Consider the following 23,327-nt stretch of genomic DNA (forward strand, 5'->3'; position numbering starts at 1 on the left):
CTTGGTTTCATTTTATTGATACATAATGATTACCCAAGATATTATTCAAATTAATATAATGAACTGACTATTGATGAGTTGAAAGAATAAATCCAACATCACATCTCAGTCAACATTCTGAATTTGAAATGTTACAACATAGTAACTGAAAGAAGACATGTTATGCCTTTTGGCCATTTTTGGTCAGACATAATATGCAGACTCTGATACTTCTGTACATCTTTGCTGGCTTTTGTTACATTCAGTGTTAATTTTGTTGACTAAGAAAAGACTAAGACGTCGACTAAGGTTTTTCAGAAGACTAAATAGGAATCCTATAGTCTATTAAACCCAGAACCACTGTTTCCCAAGCAGTGGGTCGGGACCCACGTGTGGGTCGAGGACTCATAAATGCGCTGCGTGTACTGTGTGTGTACGGTTGTAATGCACGTAACTCGAGAACCGTTTGCCCCACCGACTTCATATTCGACACCCGCGTTCCACACCCCCGCAGGGAGTGCAGTGCGCCGTATCGAGTCGGTCGGACCCACGGTTCTCCAGAACCCCCACAAAAGGCTCTACCAGTGGGCCTAATCAGCCTCTTCACACACAGGCAGATACAGAGATATCCATGTGGGACACAGACAGACAGTTTAAACGGGTGCTTTGACAAGTTGACGACGGGTATTATTAGGTTCCCAAGTTGCATCGTTCTCAAGTAGGCTGGTAGCCGACAGGCACGTACAGGTACAGGTCTATTTTTTATATCCAGACTTGATCCCAGCCAAACTACCGCACAGTCCGTACTTGACGACTCAATGCTGCCCCCATCTGGCGGAGTTTCCTAAAAAAAAAAAAAGAGCCCTTCACTAAGTCCTTCCTCAACCCATCCTTGTCCCAATAGGCACGTTAGCAGCGAAGAAAGCTTGACCTGCATAGCAACCGTTGCTAAACTATTTGGATTGGCATTGGACAATCGCTTTTTGGGGTGGGATTTAGTGAAGGGCTAACTGCGACCGTAGCCTACACCCTACAGGTCGCATTTACTATGAAAACCTGAATCTCCCGTCTGTCAGTTAGTCACCCATATAGGCTATGGTCACACCTCGTGACATCACACCTCCATATATGGGCACGCGGCCGGCGGCAGCCCTTGTGACATCACGTCTCCATATGGTCACACCTCGTGTCATCACACCTCCATATATGGCCATCTCCATATATGAAGATTACAACACAGACCTCATCTAACCCTGGATAACCATACATGGAGAAGCCTGGAACCTCACCTACATCTATAGACCGATTCACAGAGGGGTGCCCTGGGCGCGGCCATTACTGAGGTGTAATCCATGGAGCAGGTGCTCCGTAGGCCAGGTGTAGCTAATCAGTGCTGTTGCGCTTAATGGTACACCTCAGTAATGGCCGCACCCAGGAAACCCTCTGTGAATCGGTCTATAGCCGGCCAGCAACTCTACATCTGACCTCAAACCCGTAGATCTCCATTATGGAACTGTTGATCCTCCCCCACCCGTCCTTCATGTTCTGACATTCCATGTGTTGATCTGACCTCATCAAACCCAGTACACTCAAGACACGCTCCATATATGGCCAGTACAGAATTCATTCCATATGTTGATCTGACCCCCCATGATAAAGCGCCAGCTGGTTATTATTATTTCTAAAACATTTTCAAAAAACATATTCCAGACAAAAAAAAGCAAAAATGTTCATGAATGAAAAACAAATCATTCAATTCAATTCAATGCAATTCAATTTAATTCAATTCAATTCAATTCAATTCAATTCAATTCAATTCAATTCAATTCAATTCAATTCAATTCAAAGGAGCTTTATTGGCATGAGAAAATATACGTTTACATTGCCAAAGCAAGTGTCAAAATATAATAAAACACTTGAAAATGGGGAAGTATACAGACACAGTTGGAGGGGGGGGGGGGGGGTATAGCATTGAGTAAACAGACTCAGAGTTATATCACATTGCATCTTGGCTAACCTTTATGATCGCAATTGTTCACAAATGCTGTGTTTGCCCATTAATGTATTTCTCGTAATAGGTATGGGAGTTTTTTTTGTCGTTTCGTTTGGGTGGGTTTGATTGATTGAAGTATGTATTAAGTTTGGAGAATTACAGTAGCCTACATTTCAAGCACAACTCAATAAATTGAAAACTTAACGGTGGACGACACCATAAAGCATTAGGCCCACACAGTACACTTGTTTACAATAGGGTCCACAATTTTAAATTCATCATAACATATATAGAGACGTAGAATATACACTTCTATATATAGCCAAAAACAGGAAATCGTCATAGAGGAGGTAAAAAGGGTATGTCATGACTGTTATAAAGATTTGCTAATAATAATAATAATAATAATAATAATAATTAAAAAAGTTAAAAAACAAACAAAAGAAAGTTTAAAAAAGACATACAGTGAGGGGGAAAAGGGGTGGGAGGGGGATTCAGATTGTATGGGGGACAGTTTGATTGATTGAAATATTTATTAACAGTTTGTAGAATTGACAGTACATTTCAAGCACAAACTCAATACAAAGACTGTTAACTGTGAGTGGACGACCCAATTAAGCATTACACTTGTTTACAACAGGGTCCACATTGTTCAATTCATCAAAACATTTAGAGACATACAAATAGACACTTCTATGTAGTTAAAGAACAGAACAGGAATTCATCATATAGGAAGCAAAAAGGGAAAGGATACATATACAGTGAGGGGAAAAAAGGGGGGGCGGTGGGGGGGATTCAGATTCTACAGAGGCCAGTTTCGAATTGCAGCCATCCGTAGGTGCCCTTTGAGAGCGGTTTTGAAGGAGTCAAGGGCTTCACATGTCTTAATGACTGTTGGTAGGGCGTTCCACATTTTGGTGGCATAGGAGCGAAAATAATTTAGTCCCTTGTTTGTGCCGAATCTGGGTTGTACATGGTTTCGAATAGTAGTCGGTAAGTTGGTATAGTGGGCAGGCAGGTGGTTAGAAAGTGTAGATCTGTTTCGTTTCCATCACTCGACAGTCACTCACACTCACAGCCAGGTTAAAAACTTGGCAGGGGTTAATTAAACTTCCATACGCGCGCGAGCGGCACGAGCGTGCCGTGCGTGCGCTCGAGCGATCCCCAATCCAATCCCATGATCCCACAATGCAGCGCGCGGCGCGCACTTGCGGCGCGTCATTGAAGAGAGACGGAGGGAGGAGGGGGAGAGGAAGCATCATGGCGGCGCTCGGTGCACCAGAAGTGATCTCACAGCTGGAAAGCGCTGCCAAAGTTTTAATGGTGAGAAAACTGACCGTCGTTTCGAGCGCGTTGAGCCCACAGGTCGCTCCGGTCTCCGGTCCGAATGCGAGCCGGGGCCGCCGAGCGACTTGTTCGGCTGGTGGTTCTGTTTTCTTTCGGGGCAATAATAAGGAGGGAGGGATGGTGGTGTGGACAGATAGATAGATGCGTGGCGCAGTGCCTTCACCACCACACCACTGTCCTCCTGTCTCCATCCCGCATCCATCCTGCTTTAGAAACACATGTGTGTCACGATGTGTGTGGATCACCATCATCTATATATATACTATAATATATGGGAGAGGGTTTAACCAAATGGAGGATGGGTCCATTCGGTTATCATGTGATTGTGTACACTCTCAGGCAGCGTTGCATTACATTGACAGACACACAACACACTGAGGATGTTTGTGACTGACTTGAGAGTCGAGATAAGATGGACAGTTAAAGTGAGCTTCGTGTATCGTGTTGACTTCTTGTGCTTTGTGTGTGTGTGGCGTTATTTGGACATCACATTCTGATTTAGTCTTGAATAACACGCCATTTAGTTTTAGTCCTATTTCAGTCATCTGAAATTGTTTAGTCTAGTTGTGGCGACTATAATATCAAAATCTTAGCCTTTTAGCCTTTAAGTCTGACTCTTGCCAGTGTTCATTTTGAATCAAATTCTGACGTTGTCTTAGTCTTTTTAAATTTAAACACACAATTTAGTTTTAGTCATCTGAAATTGTTTAGTCTTAGTCTAGTCTTAGACAAGTCAACTAAATATCAAAATCTTTGTGTTTTAGTCTTTGTTAGTCAACAAAATTACAGCAGTATTGTGAAAATAAATACTTTGGTGTTCATTTACTTCTGGGAGTGTCACTATATGGTACATTTGGGTACATGTGCCCACTGTCAGTTTTAAGAGAAATGTATGTTATTACACGTTATTATTACACTACTGCTCACTGTTCATTAAATTCTGATGGTGGACACATAACCAAATGGACCCTCAAGTGCATGGCAGAGAGTCCACACTACTATACAATTGTGTATTTCTTATAATAAGAATTATGTTTGGTACAGTGTGCCTATTAACCTTCATGTTGTTTAGTTAACCTTTAGCGTAATTAACTTTGATTGATTAATTTAATGTTATTATCAGTTAGCAAAGAAAAGCACAAAGTGTAGTTTAATACCAATGCAATGTTCACTAGTCGGAAGAAACACACCATTGGGGAGGTTTAAGGGATTTATTGACAGTACAGAAATGGAGGGATGAATGAATGAATGAAATCGGGTGTGTAGGTTCCAGGCGTTCGTCGTATGGCGTTCGTCGTAAGGCGTCCATTTTAAGACTCATTCATAGTCTGGATTTTCAGTGGTGAGCTGACCACCGGAGCTGACATAACGTTGAGTGGTGGTGAGTAAAACCAGAGAGAAGGGCTGGAGCGGTGGCGGTGGTTTGCTCTTCACCGCGGCTCGTGACGTCATGTTGTAGTTTGGTGGTCACCTCACCACCGAAAATCCAGACTATGAATGAGCCTTTACGCGGTGTGCATGGACGGTCACCCCCCCGGCAGGAACCTGAGAAGAGAGATTTGTTTTGATCGTTTGTTCCACTTTGGCAAAGTGAATGTAGTAGTTCTAGTGCCGATAAGCTCCTTTGGGGAGCTTTGCCTGTGTGTGTACCTGCGAATAGTATCGAAGAGTAGAAGACGTATATGTTTGTGTGAGAGAAGACCTTATATGTTGTTTTCTCATTAGAAGATCACACATGTTGGCTGGCACACAACAGAGCCATAGATGGACAGAGTTACGACATTGAGGGGGCAGAGTGCTCGAGCGCTAGTACTCATGCAGCCTGGAGAGTGACAAGCTGGAGTTTGAAATACATTGTTTTCATGTGTGCAACATGACAACTGTTTTAAAGTATTGTACAGTGACAACTAAAGTCTCTGTAATGTTTATGTTGTACTATTAATACAAACTAAAATAAAGGAGGGATTTAAGATCATTAAAGCTGGGCCGTTGCCTGAGTCCAGTGCATTATGCCAACTTCATGGGGCCATTGGACTGGCCCCATGAAGTGAACGGAGTTGTCGTAACTCTATTTTTTCAACTAAAACAGTGGTTTTCAACCCTTTTCATATCAAGGCCCATTATTTATTCCGCATTTGAGCCATGGACCCCCATTTGATGACATTTAGCCTTGCACACCGAAAACTAAAGAATATTTACACATTTTCATGCTGTATTGCACCCAAAACTAAAGAATATTTACACATTGTAATGCTGTATTGATGTTGGTACAATGTTGATCAGAATAACTATTCTTCTGTATTCTCTAATTATGTAGACTTCTTGTATATTAACTTTATTAAGTAATGCAGAGCGTAAAATGAAACCCTAACCAACTCTCCATCATTTAGCTGGGGACCACCTGGAACCCCCTCAAGGACCACTGGTGGTCCCCAGACCACTGGTTGAGAACCACTGACCTGAAAAGTCAGAGTCTAGCCTCAAATCATGAACGCAGCGTGCAATTTACGTGAAATCTTTCAGACTTTCCTACTAGGCTGATTTCCCACCCTTTTCACATTGGCCTGTTATTGCGCCACCAACGGGTGGATTTTAGCAGAACACATTTTTGGAACAAAATGCCACAAATCGTGAATGCAGCATGCAATTTACGTGAAATCTTTCACAGACTTTCCTACTAGGCTGAGGAATATATCCCACCCTTTTTACATTGGCCTGTTATAGCGCCACCAACAGGTGGATTTTTGCAAAACACATTTTTGGAACAAAATGTCTCAAATCATCCAATTGCCATCCAAAGCGTGAGAAGAAATGGCACCCTTTTCACATTGGCCACCAGGAGGCCACAACCTGACCTGTGCCCCAAGGGGCACTTTATCTAGTTTCACATGGATTACTCACTGACTGTTCTTAATGGTCAGCTGATCATGTTAGTACTTAGTACCACCTTTTATAACATAATTTATTTAGTTCGTACCAAGAATAATCTCCCGCTATCATGCCATGTCCAAATAAAAACAGCTAATCACTAAATCCAAGTTAAATTAGTTAAACTTAGTTAAAAAAAAAGTGGTGCAAAAAAAAAAAAACAGTGTGAGGCTCAACAGCACCACTTTGTCACCTGTTGGTACCCTAGCCTAAACATACATACATACAGACAGACAGACATAGGGAGGGATGGACTTAGCAGCTGGGCATTGGAGTGGCTGCACCCTATGGTTGCACCACAAAAAAAAAAAAACAGTTTCTTCTTAGAAGAATGAGTGGAAGTTAGGAATCTGTTGCTATAATGGAGATACGTGTTTTTTGTTCTGTTTTCTTTTGTCTAGATTTATAGTTGTGCATAGGAGACGTAGCGTTTTCCAGGGGTGTGAAAGTTGACAGAAGTGGTGAGTGACAGACAGTGACAGATTATTGCAATTTGACAGCATTCTTTTCGTTATAGCCGTTTGTTTGGTTGTTGCTTGTTTGATAGCTGGGTAATCATTGTCCACTCAGGGCAACGACCAGCTCTATTCACTCACGGGCTCAGTCGGATAGTCTTTGTACTATTAAAGCTGGCGGGATGGACTCTATTTAATGTCCAGCTGAATGGGACATTATGGTGTTCTAACTTACAGCCCCTCTCGGTGATGTCTAGGTTGCAGTAAATGTGTCAAAGCAGTGTCTCTTGTTGTGTGGTAGAACTCTTCCACAATCTTCGAATGCTAACATTGAGTCACGAACGGAAGCTGACATCTGTTTGTCATTATTTCCAAATAGGACCACAATGGAAACAAGTCCTTATATCATTTTAGCCCACCCAAATGTCTGAATGTACTTTGTGCTGCTTACATTTCTGTCTGAAAATGTATTCAATCAAGTCAATCAATTCCTTTGCACAAAAATGCATTAAAAATATAATTGTTAAAATATATTTTAGAATTTCCATTTTCACTATGCAACAACTTATTGCGACCGAATAAGGCACAATTCAGTCATGAAGTCGCAATTCCCGCCACACACCCCAGGCTAGCCCCCCCAGGTCATCGTGACATCATCATGTGACATCAGCCCCCTGGTCACCCCAGGCAAGTTAGATCCCGGCTGCAGTGGTGCGAACTTAACCGGGATGCAGAAATGTCTAACTCTAACCCAACGATATACGGTTTGTAAAGCCAGATATCACTGAGGTCATTTGGGTTGTAAGGCCAAATATACTGTCTCCTCCGGAAGGCAATGGATTCTCTCGTGAGGAACATAGCAAATGCTGCCAGCTCCCTAAACCTCTTCGGATTCTTTTTATATAGGAGTGTTCATTGGTAGCACCAGTGCACCTTACATTTAGCAGGTCTATGTCAGTGTGCACATGTGTGGGTGCACTTAAATTAGGGATGCACCGATCCGATACTCGTATCGGAGATCGGCGCCGATCCAGGCTAAAATTCTAGATCGGGTATCGGATCGGTGGCCGATCCATTATCTGATCCGATCCGATCCGATCCGATAATTATGTGTAATTACAGTATGAAAACAACTCTACCTCCTCTGTGACACAGCAGTGTAGTATTGACAGTATAACATGTGGAATGCAGCCAGGCTAGCCTGCGCACACATTAACCTGGTCTAATTGTTGTACAGTTATTTAATAAATAATTCAGTGCATTTATATCTGTGTTTGTTACATTTTGTTTTACAAAGTTGGGAAAGTAATGTTTAAGTCAACCCTTGATGTTGCCTTACACAAAATAATGATCCCAGACTCCACACAGTGAGGCATACAGCTTAATAGGTTATTACGTTTCTTTGTGGGGGGTATCGGATCGGTACTCTGTATCGGCAGATACTGGACCCCCATGTATCGAAATCGGTATCGAATGCCATAAAGTCGGATCGGTGCATCCCTAACTTAAATGATATACTGTATGTGCCTATATGAAGAAGTTAGGCCCTTTGCTGTGTGTGTTTGTGTAAAATAAGTATAATGTAACTGTATAATTTGTGAGGCTGTGACTTGTTAGTTGTTTCTGTCATTGCATGTGTTGTTGAGGGTGTGAGACTGGGGTGTAGCTGTTCGTGCCTGTGGTCCTAGCTCAGATAAATGGGGCCTTTCTCTCCATGATGCCCTCAGCCAGAGAGCTGCTTTCACTGCAATTAGGACTGGAATGTGACTTTCCTGCTGTGCTCTGACTACCACTACTGCTACCCTCCTTAATATAAAAGTGTGCATAGGTGTGCATGTGCAACACACCTCGACACACGCTCTGTCTGTGTGTATCTCGTACAGTGTCGGCTCTTTGTATTCAATGCAGTGAGCGAGTGTATGTGTTTGTGTTGTGCACATTTACGCATGTAACGATTCACTCAACTCACGATACGATTCGAAACACAAAATAATGTTACAGATTTTTTTTTTGAGTGGTGCAACCACTCCTACAACCAGCTTGCAATGTCCTCGTACCTGTTTGTGTGTGTCTACCCCTGTGCGAGCATGAGTATGTGACCCTGTTTGTGTGTGTCTACCCCTGTGCGAGCATGAGTATGTGACTTAATAATAGCAGTAGGGGGCGCCAGAAACAGTGAGAGGGGTAGTGTCTCTAATGAGAGAGAGTGAGAGAGAGAGAGAGAGGGGGGGGGGGGGGGGAATTGCACCACTCAGTTCACACGTGTGTGATTTTTTTTTTAAATGTACAAATCCAGTATTTTCTGTCTCTTGCAATTTTCTTGTCTTCCTCTCTTATCCTCTTCAATATTCTTTTTTAGATTTGTTTATTGATAGGGACAGTAGACAGACAGGAAAGGGGGAGACAGATGGGGAGTGACACGCGGCAAAAAGGCCGTCGGGCTCGGGAGTCGAACCCGCGGCACGCTGTCCGGCTGGTTTGGCAGCCTAGGTGCCCAGGCGGTTGAGCTAACCGTCCGGGCCAATTCTCTTCGATCTTAATCGATTTACGAATATATCCTTATATGCCTGCCCTGCACACTGACTACAAGTATGTTCGTTGCTCTGTTTTTTGTTTGTGTAGGTGTAGTGTAAAGATGTTTAAGACTAGAGTCATGTTGCATTATTTGTTTCCACTTGGAAGTAGGGATAGGAATTATCAACTAAGTCATTTATTGATAATTGATACGTTTTGATAACCTTATCGATCGATTAACCGGTTAGTTGAAAAGCGCTGCTTTATCTGAGAATCTTAATTTCCCTCAATTTCTAACATAAAATTCTACACTTTGCTGATATACAGAAAGAATACAAAAGCCAAGGCACATTATATTCCTAAATCAAATATCTATTTGACCATTTGAGATACAGGGCCAGGCAATGGCATCTTTGTATGAGGAATAAAATGAAATGAAAAGTGCACTGTCTTCAGTGTCTTGTTGTCTGTCACATCACATGCAAAAGCAGAGACGTTTCTGTGGCTACCGAGGTTGAGGGGGGACCTTTCTTTACCGGGCCACATGTGTGTTCCTCGGGCCGCGTGCACACGCACGCACGTCACGCAGACATCACAGAAACCGTGCGTCCGCGTGTGTGCATACGGTTGCAGGAGTGAGCGTTTCGTGTTTCAGGACTATAGTGTATACAGTATACTTACTTATGGTGCATTGATTTACGTAACGTTATATTCATTTTAAGGTATAGCAGCTGCAGTACCATATTATAAAAATTAACTTTTCCTGTGTGTGTGTGTGTGTGTGTGTGTGTGTGTGTGTGTGTGTGTGTGTGTGTGTGTGTGTGTGTGTGTGTGTGTGTGTGTGTGTGTGTGTGTGTGTGTGTGTGTGTGTGTGTGTGTGTGTGTGTGTGTGTGTGTGTGTGTGTGTGTGTGTGTGTGTGTGTGTGTGTGTGTGTGTGTGTGCGCCCGCTTTCCCAGGCCCCGCCGTCCATGGTCAATTCAGAACAGAGACAGCATGCTGAGCACATATTCCTCTCCTTCAGAAAGTCCAAGTCGCCCTTCGCCGTCTGCAAGCACATCCTAGGTCAGTACTGGTCATACATTGGCCTCGTTTTCTCAAAACGGCTCAATGAAAAGCTGGTTCTTGATTATTTAATAAATAAATAAATAAAAAACCCTGAATCAATAGAATAATCACCTAAACAATAAAGAATAGCTGCAGCCTGTTACTGTAAGGTCTCTGTTGGGAGATCTAAGAAACTCTGCCCCCCCCCCACCCCCATCGGCTAAAACCCTTTGATGAGATTTGATGGAAGCTTTCTGCAAAGTCATTAGTGCGTGAATACATAGAGTCTGAGTATGTAATACAAGGAGACGTGATGTGTGCTTAATTGAAGCAGCTGAAAGGCTGGCAGTGCAGTGGAGCCAAGGCGTGTCGTCGCATGGCACAGAGCAGCAGCAGCACACACACAACATCCTTCACAATCACAACACATAGAAAAACCTGCTGACTAGGCTTTGGCCCTGGAAGCGTACTTTAACCCATTTTGACCTGAGATCATATTCTAAAAGTGTCTTCTACATCCTGACAGTTTTCTGGAAAAGCTATGTTTCTATGTCAGTCGTACTTTAATTTTTCAAAAATAGCAGACCTACAAGCTCGTATCGCGCCACTCGGTGGCGCGCTACGAGCTTGTAGATCTGCTATTTGTCAATAGCTAAAGCATAACACAATGCTAACACCAAAAGGGGTTCCTGCTCAAAATGGGCTAATTGGCCAAGGACCAGAGCTAATATAAAACACTTTGAGGCTTTACTCGATTTTTCTTCCATATAATAATCTGATATTGCAAATGTGGTTCATCTAATATTTATGTTATTTTTTTTATTTTAATAAACCACCCTTCCCTCTACAGAGACCAGTAAGGTGGACTATGTGCTGTTCCAGGCTGCTACAGCCATCATGGAGGCCGTGGTCAGAGAATGGATCCTGTTGGAGAAACCCAGCATCGAGTCACTCCGAACATTCCTCCTCACTTACGTCTTACAGAGACCCAAGTAAGGCGTCATTCATGCTCTTTATCGTGTTAAAAAGAGCAGGATCTACAAGCTAGTTACCTTGTTGTCGAACTTTAGTTCATATTCGGTCACCACACCAGAGCATGAACACAAGTAGCCTGTATTATAGTTTGTATTACAATTTGTGTGGCTTCATTCTAACTCCCTGTGAAGATTTAAAGGGACACTTCACCCTTTTTGCAAAGAAATATATGTTAATGACGTTTAGAAGCTTTAGATCACTTTCCTGGGGGTATTTATGTGTGTAATATGTGGTTTTAGTTATTTTAGATTGTAGCAGTGAGCCTGTTGTCTCTGATGTCATGGACACTGGTCTCACTACCTTCCTGGACTACAATTCCCATAATTCTTTGGTGCACTGCTCCTCCTTGCGGATAGGGGGAGAGCTGTCTTACTGAGACAACATGTAGTCCAGGAAGGAAGTGAGCCCAGTGTCCATGACATCAGAGACAACAGGCTCACTGCTACAATCTAAAATATCTAAAACCACATATTACACACATAAATACCCCCAGGAAAGTGTTCTAAAGCTTCTAAACGTCATTAACATATATTTTTTTGCAAAAAGGGTGAAGTGTCCCTTTAAAATATTGGACAGGGAGGCCATGCCGTTATTTTTTACATTTATCTTGTGTAATCCTTTGCTGTCCCACTCTTGGCATTCACTACCATCAATTGCAGCCCCACTCATAAGTTATTTTCTTGATTTTTGATAGCGTATTAACAAAACAAACTGTTGTAACTAATGCAAGTAGTCTTTTTGATGCAGGTGTGAAAATACAAAAAAATAATAATAATCTAATCGCCCGAGTGGAAAAGAACTCCTTGGACCGAGTTGAATGCAACCATTTGTTTGTCATCAGAGCTGTGTTGTTATCTGCACAGCTACTCAGTGGGCGAAACCACGCCGACGCTGATTATTCTGTGATCACAGTTAACCACAATTCGGATGAATCGTGATTATGGAACAGTGACGTGGTCTCAATGGAAATGGGTGGTTTCCACCAGTCACTCCTTTCTGTTACTAGTTCTTTCCATTTCTTCTCCTCTCCTTCCCTCTGTCTTTACTCTGCGATGTCAAACAGCAGTTCCTCACCCCCACTACACATTTACCTCACTGTAAGTCCTATACTGTGCTGTAGATTACAGTCATTCTTAAACTTTATATAAATGTCATTGACCCCCCAGTTTGATTGGCATTAGGCCAGGGCTTCTCAAAGTGGGTGGCTTTGAAGCAATGCCAGGGGGGGTGCAGAATACTTTGATATTTGGAATGTATCAATGTCACTTGAGTTTAACCACTTCTTAGACTTAGTAAAAACGGACCCGAGATGAACTGTATTTGGTATCTCGTGACATTACTGTATCTTTGAGGCAAAGATTTACATAGTGTTTTTGAGTGGTGCAACCACTCCTACAAGCAGCAATGTCTGTGTACCTGTGTGTATGTGTGTATAAGTGAGCACGAGTATGTTACTTATTAATACCAGTAGGGGGCACCAGAAACAGAGAGAGGGGTATTGCTCTGCCTGCTAATGAGAGAGAGAGAGAGAGAGAGAGAGAGAGAGAGAGAGGGGGGGGGGAAATTGCACCACTCAGTTCACACGGGTGTGATTTTTAAAGTAACAATGTAATTCGGGGGGTAAGCTGTGGATGAAAAAGTTATTTACAATGGTGACCTGAGCCAAAAATGTGCGAGAAATACCTCTCCATTAGGCCACAGACCATGGCCCCCCCCATTTTCAGAAGGTTTGTAACTCTGGGGCCACAAAAAAAAAAAAATATAGTATTGTACAAATGTGTTTACGACACACCTGAGTGACAGATAAGGGTCCATTTTGGTCATAACAATCGATCATAAAACTGGGGAAACCACCCCCCCCCCCCCCCCCAAGGACCCCTGGGGGTCCCCAGAACCCATGTTGAGAGCCAGCGGTCCCAAGGACCCCTGGGGGTCCCCAGAACCCATGTTGAGAGCCAGCGGTCCCAAGGACCCCTGGGGGTCCCCAGAACCCCCATGTTGAGAGCCAGCGGTCCCAAGGACCCCTGGGGGTCCCCAGAACCCCCATGTTGAGAGCCAGCGGTCTACTGAAATGTCTCTTGTCTCTCCCCCAGCCTTCAGAAATACGTCCGTGAGCAGATCCTGCTGGCGGTGGCGGTCATCGTGAAGAGAGGCTCTCTGGACAAGTCCATCAACTGCAAGAGCATCTTCCACGAGGTGGGCCAGCTCATCAGCAGTGGGAACCCCACGGTGGTAAGAACAGAAACCATTCAACCCATTCTGACCTGAGATCAGATTCTAAAAATGTCTGTTTGAAAATGACAGTTTTCTGGAAAATCTATGTTTCTATGTCAGTCGTTCTTCGATAAAAAAAAAAATAGCAGACCTACAAGCTCGCAGCGCGCCACTCGGTGGCGCGCTACGAGCTTGTAGATCTGCTATAGCTAAAGCATAGCATAATGCTAACACCAAAAAGGGTTCCCGCCCCAAAATGGGTTAACCACATGGACCCTAGCATTGCTGATTCTGGGCACGTCATAATCATCATCATCATTTTTCGACCGCGGTCGAGATCATGGATTTCACAATGCCACGCCAGACTTTCCGGTCCTTCATTGCCGTCCCCAGGTTCCTGCTTACTGATGCATGTTGTCTCCCTAGCGATGGCATCAGGGAACGACAGTTTTCTGAGACAGGATTCCAGAGAAGAGGGGAAGATATAACCTCATTGTCAGCTCTGTAGCAGTGGCCGGCAAACTGTGTTCTTCTGGATCGGACTAGTGAAGAAACACGGGGAAGGTTGCCGTATATTAGATTAGTCGATGGGTGGCTCTTCCAAGACAGATTTTGCACTCTCATTAGAAGGCGGGTGTAAGTGCCATCCAACCGTTTCTCTAATTTCTTTGAAAGTGTCCATGTCTCGGAGCCATAGAGTAGAATCGGCTCAACGGTCGTCCTAAATGTTTTTACTTTGAACATCTTACTAAGCTGGGATGACTAGATCTTATGCATGTCATTGCAGGCTGACCAGGCCACACCCATCCTAGTTTGAAAGTCCTTTTGGGAAGAAGATATAGATATGAACCCAAATACTTGTAGTCATCAACCTGTGAGTGTTGTTAAGTGTTTTTATAATGTGGTTATTGTTGGATTTGCATATATTTACGTATTCAGTTTTGGTCTCGTTGAGATAAAGACCAACACAGTTGGAGGCCTGCTCAAAACACTGAAGGAGAGCCTGAGCGTCATAATAGGCGAACCATGTGGGGGCAGGGATGGGGTGAGGGAGGGAAAAAAAAAGAAAAAAAGGTATGTTCAAACTGTACTAAACTGTTGAAACCTATTACCAATAAACATATATAAAAAAAAAAGAATAGGCGAACAACATACTTCACCCAGTTCACTGTATGTTGTTCGCCTATTAGGCGAACAACACACTTCACCCGGTTCACTGTATGTTGTTCGCCTATTAGGCCAACATTAGACTATAGAATATACTGTAGCTCACAACGCGCCGTAGACGGGCTATTCCCGGTGAGACATTTGGGGCTGTATTTTGCGTGTCTTAAGTACCAGGTCTTATTACCTAACTTGAGTAAACTAAAGACCTGGAGGCGTGATCAATGCTCTTTGGCCACTCAGAATAGCCAAATGGCATTGACCACGCCTCAAGGTCTTTAGTTTACTCAAGTTAGGTAATAAGACCTGGTACTTAAGACACGCAAAATACAGCCCTTGGTGTGTAGGGTGAAAAATAGGACCAGGACCCCCAGGTTAAAGTAGTTAACTCGCTCTGTATATAGTTTTCAGTCATCTTCATGAATTCAGCTTTTACATGTATGGAAAATACATTCATTTGTAAGAAAGTATAATTTGATCGCTTTTTAAGGGGTTAGTTAGTTAGTTAGTTAGTTTAATTTATTGTCCACGTGTGGAAATTTGTCTTCGGTCTCAACAACAGCAACAACACTTACACAATTATTTTTTCATGGCAAAAAAGTGCAGGACAACAGTGGCAAATACATTGAAAAACAACATATCTAGCGAGACATCATTTAGTGCCTTAATGGCATTTGGGATGAAGGATTTTTTTTTAATGTCACGGTTAGCTTTTGGTACTTTGGTTTTAATTCTGTTACAGAGTGCTTTGTTTTGGTTCGTCTTTCAGAAACAGGAATTTAATCCAATCAGGGGAGAGAACTCATACAGAATACAGGATAAACTTTAAGGCAAAACATACATTTTATACCTTTTTAATATGTTTGAGGTCAAAACGTCAAACTGATTCTGGTCATCTTCTTGTGAAGTTAGTGATGAAGCAGACTGGGTGGAGATATACATGCACATGTCGTCTTGGTCCACTAGATGGCACTAGCTCTCCAAGAGGTTAGACTGCTGCCAGGGTTGGACGTTCCCAGCTGTCTGTCACCAGGCAAACACTCATGCATTTTATCAAAGATTCTTAACGCATTCTGACCGGGCACCCATTTTGGTGTCAGCATCATGTTATGCTTTAGCTATTGAAAAATAGCAGATCTACAAGCTCATATCGCGCCACCGAGTGCCGCGATACGAGCTTGTAGGTCTGCTATTTTTGAAAAATCGAAGAGCGACTGGCATTTCTAGAATCTGATCTCAGGTCAGAATGGGGTTAATCAGACCAGTGTGTGTCCAGTGGAAACCTCGTATGAATCTGATCTCAGGTCAGAATGGGTTAATATAGTGACAAGATGGCCAATTCCTCACCTCGCCAATAATACAAAATGGTACACAAATGGTCTCCGAAGTGAGAGTGGTAACCCCACGTCTCACAGACGTCCTATGATCAGTGTTGCTAGTTCTCAAGAGAGGGTGTTGCGAACAGGGCTCAGACAAAGATAATGTCCTCCTAATTTGTCTATCTGAAAAAAGACCATTTCGATGTTTTGAAGAAGAGTCACTATGGGGGCAAAATAATGGGTTGAAATGTGTGATCATCATGATCACTTCAGCATTGGAATGAAGAAACTGACGGCTTGCTTTTCTGGCGTTATCTAATCTAAACCCACGTGACATTATTATTATTAGGTAAAGGAAATAATGAGATGTTTGGGAGGGTTTTGGTTTAATAATAGCCTCTGTGGCAGGTGGCCAGCCATCGTTTTGTGTTCTTATTCTAATCTAAAAACGGAGTTGGTTGGTAAAATGGTTAGCGTGGCCGCTGAGATGGAGTTGGTTGGTAAAATGGTTAGCGTGGCCGCTGAGTCGAGCAAGCCACTAACCGCTGTGGCTGCTGGTCAGACACCACCAGCCACTTCCTGGTGATGGGAACCTGATGCAACCTTCCTGGTGATGGGAACCTGATGCAACCTTCCTGGTGATGGGAACCTGATGCAACCTTCCACCTTCCTGGTGATGGGAACCTGATGCAACCAATCCTCTGACCTCGGTGTTAACCCATTCTGACCTGAGATCAGATTCATACGAGGTTTTCCACTGGACACACGCCGGTCTGACGAACCCATTCTGACCTGAGATCAGATTCTAAAAATGTCAGTCGTTCTTCGATTTTTTTCAAAAATAGCAGACCTACAAGCTCGTATCGCGCCACTCGGTGGCGCGATATGAGCTTGTAGATCTGCTATTTTTAAATAGCTAAAGCATAACATGATGCTGACACCAAAATGGGTGCCCGGTCAGAATGGGTTAATTTAACCCATTTAGACGTCGAAAAGAAAAAAAATGTCCTGACAGTTTTCTGAAATACCCATGTTTCTAGATCAGTGGTGCTCAATATTTCATGTCAAGGACCCCAAAAATGATATGTAATTGGCCACCGACCCCCATCTGAAAATATGTTGTTCCAGGGACCCCCCCGGAAGCAAAGACTTGAGTTAAAAACGTTCGCTGTGAAAGAATATATATTAAAAGATTTGCGCCACATTTTCATGATTTTTCAAAAATAGCAGACTCGTATAGCAAGCTATGAGCTTGTAGATCTGCTATTTTTCAATAGCTAAAGTATAAAATATTGCTTTTAAACACCAAAAGGGGTTCCTGCTCAGAATGGTTTAATTTAACACTAAAGCTGTTAAAATGATTTTATTCTACTCCATGTTGTGGTTTGAAGCACGGTGTGAATATTGCTTTACAAAACACTAACTGAACGTGTTAGTATTAGGGCTGTCAAAGTTAACGCACTATTAGCCTCGATACCCAGGCTTTCATTTCGTCTGCGCAAAAGATGAAAGCCTGGAAAAAGCCGTGGGCTGAACCAGTCTAAAAGTGGGAGTCAACCCTTCCGGGTGGGCGTCGCTCTAAATGATGTGACGTAGCGCTGCACTAGGGGGGAGAGGAGGGGCCGGGGGTGACGGACAGATCGATGAGATCCAATCAGGTTGCGCGCATTTCTGAGGCGCGACCCTCCCATCTAGGCCAGAAATGTCTCTGCTTAGGTCAGGCTAACGCACTATTAACTAGTTAACTCACAATCCTTTTAACGGCACTATTTTTTTTAAACGCGTGATTAACGCACTGTGAAGTTTGACAGAATGGTTGAGAGACTCATGGCAATTTTACACTGAAGAGTTGAATAATTGTTAAACAGCTGCATTACTTAAGTTAATTTAAGTCTACACAATTAGAAAACTTAGAAAACATGTTATTTTGATCAACATGGCCTGTTATCTCTCGTAATGGTACCATTGGCCAACATCAATACAGTTCTTTAGTTTGGGTCTGGAAGGCTAAATGTCATCAAATGGTGGTCCGTGGCTCAAATGCAGAATAAATAATGGACCTTGATATGAAAAATCTTGAAAACCACTGATTTAAGGTATATTTAGAACGTATACAAAATATGCGATTAATTTGCGATTAATCACAGTTAACTATGGACAATCATGCGATTAATCAGATTAAATATTTTAATCGATTGACAGCCCTAGTTAGTATCATTATGTACAGTATGTAAATACGATTATTTTGTGTGTGTGTGTGTGTGTGTGTGTGTGTGTGTGTGTGTGTGTGTGTGTGTCTATGTCTATGCTTTCTATGCCACCATATGAGAACAAGCCTAGTCCTGCACCGTCATGTGAACGAATATGGCTATCAGAGACGCTGCTGAGTGACCTTCTTGCTGTATCATGATTCCAAGACATGTGTCATATAGGCTTGTGATTGTAACATAACTGCACCCATAATGTTTGTGTCCTTGTGCATTTTCCTTTGTGTGGACATAAATAGATTCTTAAAATGTCTAAATGTGTTTGGACTTTGGGTGCAGACCAAATAATTGTGGGGGTCCTTGACATGAAAAAGTTTGAACACCACAGATTTAGCGGTAACATGTCATTAGTCAGAAGGTTCATTGTTCCGAAATGACTATCCCTATCTCTAACCCTAACCTAAACCTAACCGCAAGCACGGGAGCAAACCTAAACCTAACCGCAAGCACGGGAGCAGTGCATGTTCGGACTAACGGGACTTCGGATCTATGGGCAGTTCCCGATTTAGCAACATAACATTTTTCATGAAACTTACGTAAAGCGTCATGCTGGTGACAACCCTCTGTGTGTGTGTGTGTGTGTGTGTGTCTCTCTGCAGCAGACGCTGGCCTGCTCCATCCTGAATGCTCTGCTCAGTGAGTTCTCCAGCTCCAGTAAGACCAGCAGCATCGGACTCAGCATGGAGTTCCACGGCTCCTGCAAGAGGCTCTTCCAGGTCGGTCAGCCTCGCGGGAAAAAAAGACAGAAATTAGAACCCTACACGCTGTTAAATCCTAAAGGCCTATTGCCTATTCATACTCCCAACTGCTGTTAAATCCTAAACATCCTACTCCAGTTTTAGGTGATAAGGTGACCACCGTGAAAGGTCAGTAAAAGCCGAGAGATCATGTGTTGGGGTGAGCGCCGCGGTGAGTCGCACTGCGGCCTTATGTCATGTCATGTTGTAGTTCAGTGGTCACCTTATCACCTCAAACTGGAGTATGAATAGGCCTTAAGTGTTAATTTAACTCTGAGAGCGCCCAAAGGCAACCAAATGGACCCCACATTGAGAACCTGTGATGTAGAGGGAAGAGAAGGAGCAGACCCAAGTAGAGTACAGTATATACACTGTGGCTCTGGGGGGACCCTATAGTAGCTTACAAAACTGGGTCCAGGACCAATTTTTATGGCTCTACAAGGTATTTTTTTGTGAGATTGTAGATCGGCTATTTTCACTAGTTTGGGTCCTGGCCCTGGGAAGACATCAACATTCTCTTTTGGTCTCGAGCTAAAACGTTTGGGAACTAATGCCCTAGTCAATTAAAACATTTGGGAACTACTGCCCTAGTCAATTAACCCATTTTGACCTGATAGTCCAGGCATTCTAGCTCATTTTGCCTGGACTATGAGATCAGATTCTAAAAATGTCTTCTACATCAGTTTTTCTGAAAAAGCTATGTTTCTATGTGAGTCGTCCTTTGATTTTTTCAAAAATAGCAGACCTACAAGCTCGTAGCGCGCCACTCGGTGGCGCGCTATGAGCTTGTAGATCTGCTAGATTTTTCAATAGCTAAATCATAACATAATGCCAACACCAAAAGGGGTTCCTGCCCCAAAATGGGTTAAAACGTGGGACCAGAATCTACTAAAGGTCTTAATCTAAAGCGTGACAGTTTTCTGACCTGTCATGTCTCCTCTCGTCCACCAGGAGGAGGACCTGCGTCAGATCTTTGTTCTGACCATGGAGGTGCTGCAGGAGTTCAGCCGCCGGGAGAACCTCAACGCCCAGATGTCCTCCGTGTTCCAGCGCTACCTGGCCCTGGCCAATCAGGTCCTCAGCTGGAACTTCCTGCCACCCAATCATATCCTTTTTATTTGTGTGCGTGTGCGTGTGCGTGTGCGTGTGTGTGTATGTAAGTAAAATGCGATGCCTGTGGATACTGAAGAATTATTTAAATCGGCAGGCAACGAGACAAGGCTAAACATCAAAGAAAATATTGGTGGCACGAGAGACAGTGTACCCAGACAGTAGGGTCAAGAGGGCGGCAACGAGGGGCACGGTGGCACAGTGGGTAGTGCTGTCTCCTCACAGCTAGAAGGTCCTGGGTTCGATTCCCGCTCGGGGAGCTGTGGGTGCTGGCGGCGTGTTTCCTCCTCCGCGTCATCAGTGCCCATACCCGAAGGCGGGGGTTGGCGAAAGGGCCTTTCTGTGTGGAGTTTGCATGTTCGCCCCGTGTCCCCTAGGGTAGGTACCCTCACAAAAACATGCAGTAATCCTGGTCTCTAAACTGCCTCCCCCTGGCCAGCCGGGGCGCCTGATGGAGGGGAAAGGAACTGGTTGGAATAACGTGTTCCTTCCACGCGCTATACGTCCAACCAGGGAAACTCCCCCCTGTCAGGTGTAAAGGAGCAACTTGGACACTCAGGCATGAAGGAAGCATGAGTTAAGTCCGTTGCTCTCCCCAGGTTGGCGGAGGGTGTGTAGAGCCCAGGATCACATTAGATGATTGACACAGGGGTGAAAAATGGGTTACAAAATCGTGGGATAAACTTGTAGCGTCACTTTTTTGCCGACACTACAAGTTGAAGCGGCGCTCGAGCGTCATTTCCATCCACCAGCTATTTAAAAACCCTGAAGAGACGCATGCTTCTTGACGCTACTGTCTGGCTAGAGAGAGAGAGAGAGAGAGAGAGAGAGAGAAATGGAGACATTGGATTGAGCGAGAGTGTATGGTCGAGGCAGGAAATGAGCAAGTAGGGTCAGTGACACGTATTCTCCGCAGATGAGCTCCTTAGTGCGTACGATGTGCCAGGTGTTGTCTTATCAGCAGACGGTGTTGACAGACACCGACAGGTTATACAGGCTTGGTTTTCACGCGGATCTGGTGTAAACGGGTCTGAACAAGTGCATCCTGTCTGTCTACCACGAGCCTTCAAGGTCAGGTGTGGAAGGGAGTCGCCGGGGTTGTCTGGTCCAACGACCGCAGCGCTTCCCATGGGAGTGTTTCCCGGGCCGAGATATGGTCGACTTGGCCGTATCTGCTGGCTGGGATTCGTGTTGTGATGTTAGATATGGCCGTATCTGCTGGCTGGGAGCATGTTGTGATGTTAGATTTCTGTCACTGTGTGGTTCAACTTCAAGGCTCCATTTGCATTGCACCATTACCACATTCCATTGTAAAGGCACACAGATTTTCATCTTGAGCTTGATGGCCTCTCGTAACAAAACAACAGCGTGGACAGTCAGTCCTATAAATCGGTGGTTTTCAACCCTTTTCATATCTAGGTCAATTATTTATTTGGCATTTGAGCCACGGAGCACCATTTAATGAGATTTAGCCTCTCAGACCCAAAACTTTGAATATTTTGTTATTGTTGGATACGATTTTTGTCCACAATTCCATTCTGTATTGAACCATAGGAGAGATAACCGTTGATCAAAAATAACAATTATTCTACATTCTGTAATTGCGTAGACTTCTTGTATATTAATATAAGTAATGCAGATAATTTTACTCTTGAGAGTGTAAAATTAAACCAAATGACCCGTACTTTTCATCATTTTTTTTTTTTAAAGATATTTTTTTGCGGCTTACGCCTTTTATTGGTTTTTTAAGGGACAGATAGTAGGCTGACAGGAAACGGGAGAGAGATGGGGGGATGACATGCGGTAAAGGCCGTGTCGGGTTCGGGAGTCGAACCCGCGGCACACCGCGACTGGATCACCAGTCCGGTGCCCAGACCGTTACGCTACGGCCTGGGCCTACTTTTCATCATTTAGCTGGGGACCACCTGGAACCCCCTCAAGGACCACTGGTTGAAAACCACTGCTATAAATCACAGTTGAGAAACCAATCATAGTTGACTGTTCACTGCGTCGTTGTTAGAGAAATGTCGAGGTCATCTCTTTCACTTTGTAGCTTGACTTCCATTGAAAATTACTCGTGGCCTGCTGCTTTGTCGCCCCTGGTGTGAACGCAGTATCGGGCTACGGTGCTAACTAACCACTGATGTGTGTTCGGTCCAGGATTATGGAGCCCATTGTGATCTCAGCCTGCTGAGCCTGGATGTGCGTCTGTCTGTCTGTCTGTCCGCTTAACCCATTCTGACCGGGCACCCATTTTGGTGTTGGCATCATGTTATGCTTTAGCTATTGAAAAATAGCAGATCTACAAGCTCATATCGCGCCACCGAGTGGCGCGATACGAGCTTGTAGGTCTGCTATTTTTGAAAAATCGAAGACCGACTGACATTTTTTAGAATCTGATCTCAGGTCAGAATGGGTTGATCAGACCAGCGTGTGTTCAGTGGAAACCTTGTATAGAATCTGATCCCAGGTCAGAATGGGTTAAGGGGATCTTGAAGTGGCGTGTGGGCACAGATCACTTTCAAAGAGCTGTCTGTCATGTCTGTCCATCCCCATGTCATACCATACCAGACTCTAATACCACACACACACACACACACACACACACACACACACACACACACACACACACACACACACACACACACACCCCTCGGTAGCTAGTTGAGTCTGTCCTTGGAATGCCAGGCATGTGTGTGTGTCTGTGTGTATTTCACAGAGATACTTTGAAATCTTATGTGCGTGCATGCCTACGTTTGCTGCAAGCTGTGTGATTGATACCTGAATTCATATTGCAGGTTGTTATTAGTTTGTTACAAGTTTGTACTGACATCTTAAAATACGCAGTACTCCTCCTCAGTGTCAAATTGTCACACAATGAATACATTTAACAACCAACCAAATGGAACAATTGGGTTAGAGTTTCCATCTCAGAGTTTCAGTGACAGCTGTGAGTTAAATGAACTGAAACTACAGTTTAGTTTTATAATATATGTGCATGTAATATATATAATATATGCATACTAGTCTTTGTGGCGTGCATTCTGAAAGAAAGTATGGGAGGAAGGAAGGAAGGATGCGATTGGGCTGCACAAAGTCCCATGGACATGTTCCATAGATATGCATGTTAGTGTTGGACAGGTTGAGATGCCTGAAGAAGGTCAGTAGAGCGAAAGCTTGCCAAATAAATTGATTGTGCTGCAGATCTGAGTGTGCGGAG

General features: G+C 43.7%; 1 protein-coding gene across 1 annotated transcript in view; it reads left to right on the forward strand.

The window, feature by feature from the left end:
• The first annotated feature begins 3,174 nt into the window (after window positions 1-3,174).
• xpo4 (exportin 4) overlaps window positions 3,175-23,327 on the forward strand; it is a 98,599-nt gene continuing 78,446 nt past the window's right edge. The window contains 6 exon segments of the mRNA XM_083777460.1: window positions 3,175-3,295; window positions 10,174-10,279; window positions 11,112-11,253; window positions 13,390-13,528; window positions 18,860-18,976; window positions 19,949-20,101. Coding sequence (XP_083633586.1) covers window positions 3,233-3,295; window positions 10,174-10,279; window positions 11,112-11,253; window positions 13,390-13,528; window positions 18,860-18,976; window positions 19,949-20,101 — 720 coding nt within the window. The 5' untranslated portion in view covers window positions 3,175-3,232.

Source organism: Protomyctophum parallelum, assembly GCF_964188405.1.
Source record: "Protomyctophum parallelum genome assembly, chromosome: 11".
NCBI lineage: Eukaryota > Metazoa > Chordata > Actinopteri > Myctophiformes > Myctophidae > Protomyctophum > Protomyctophum parallelum.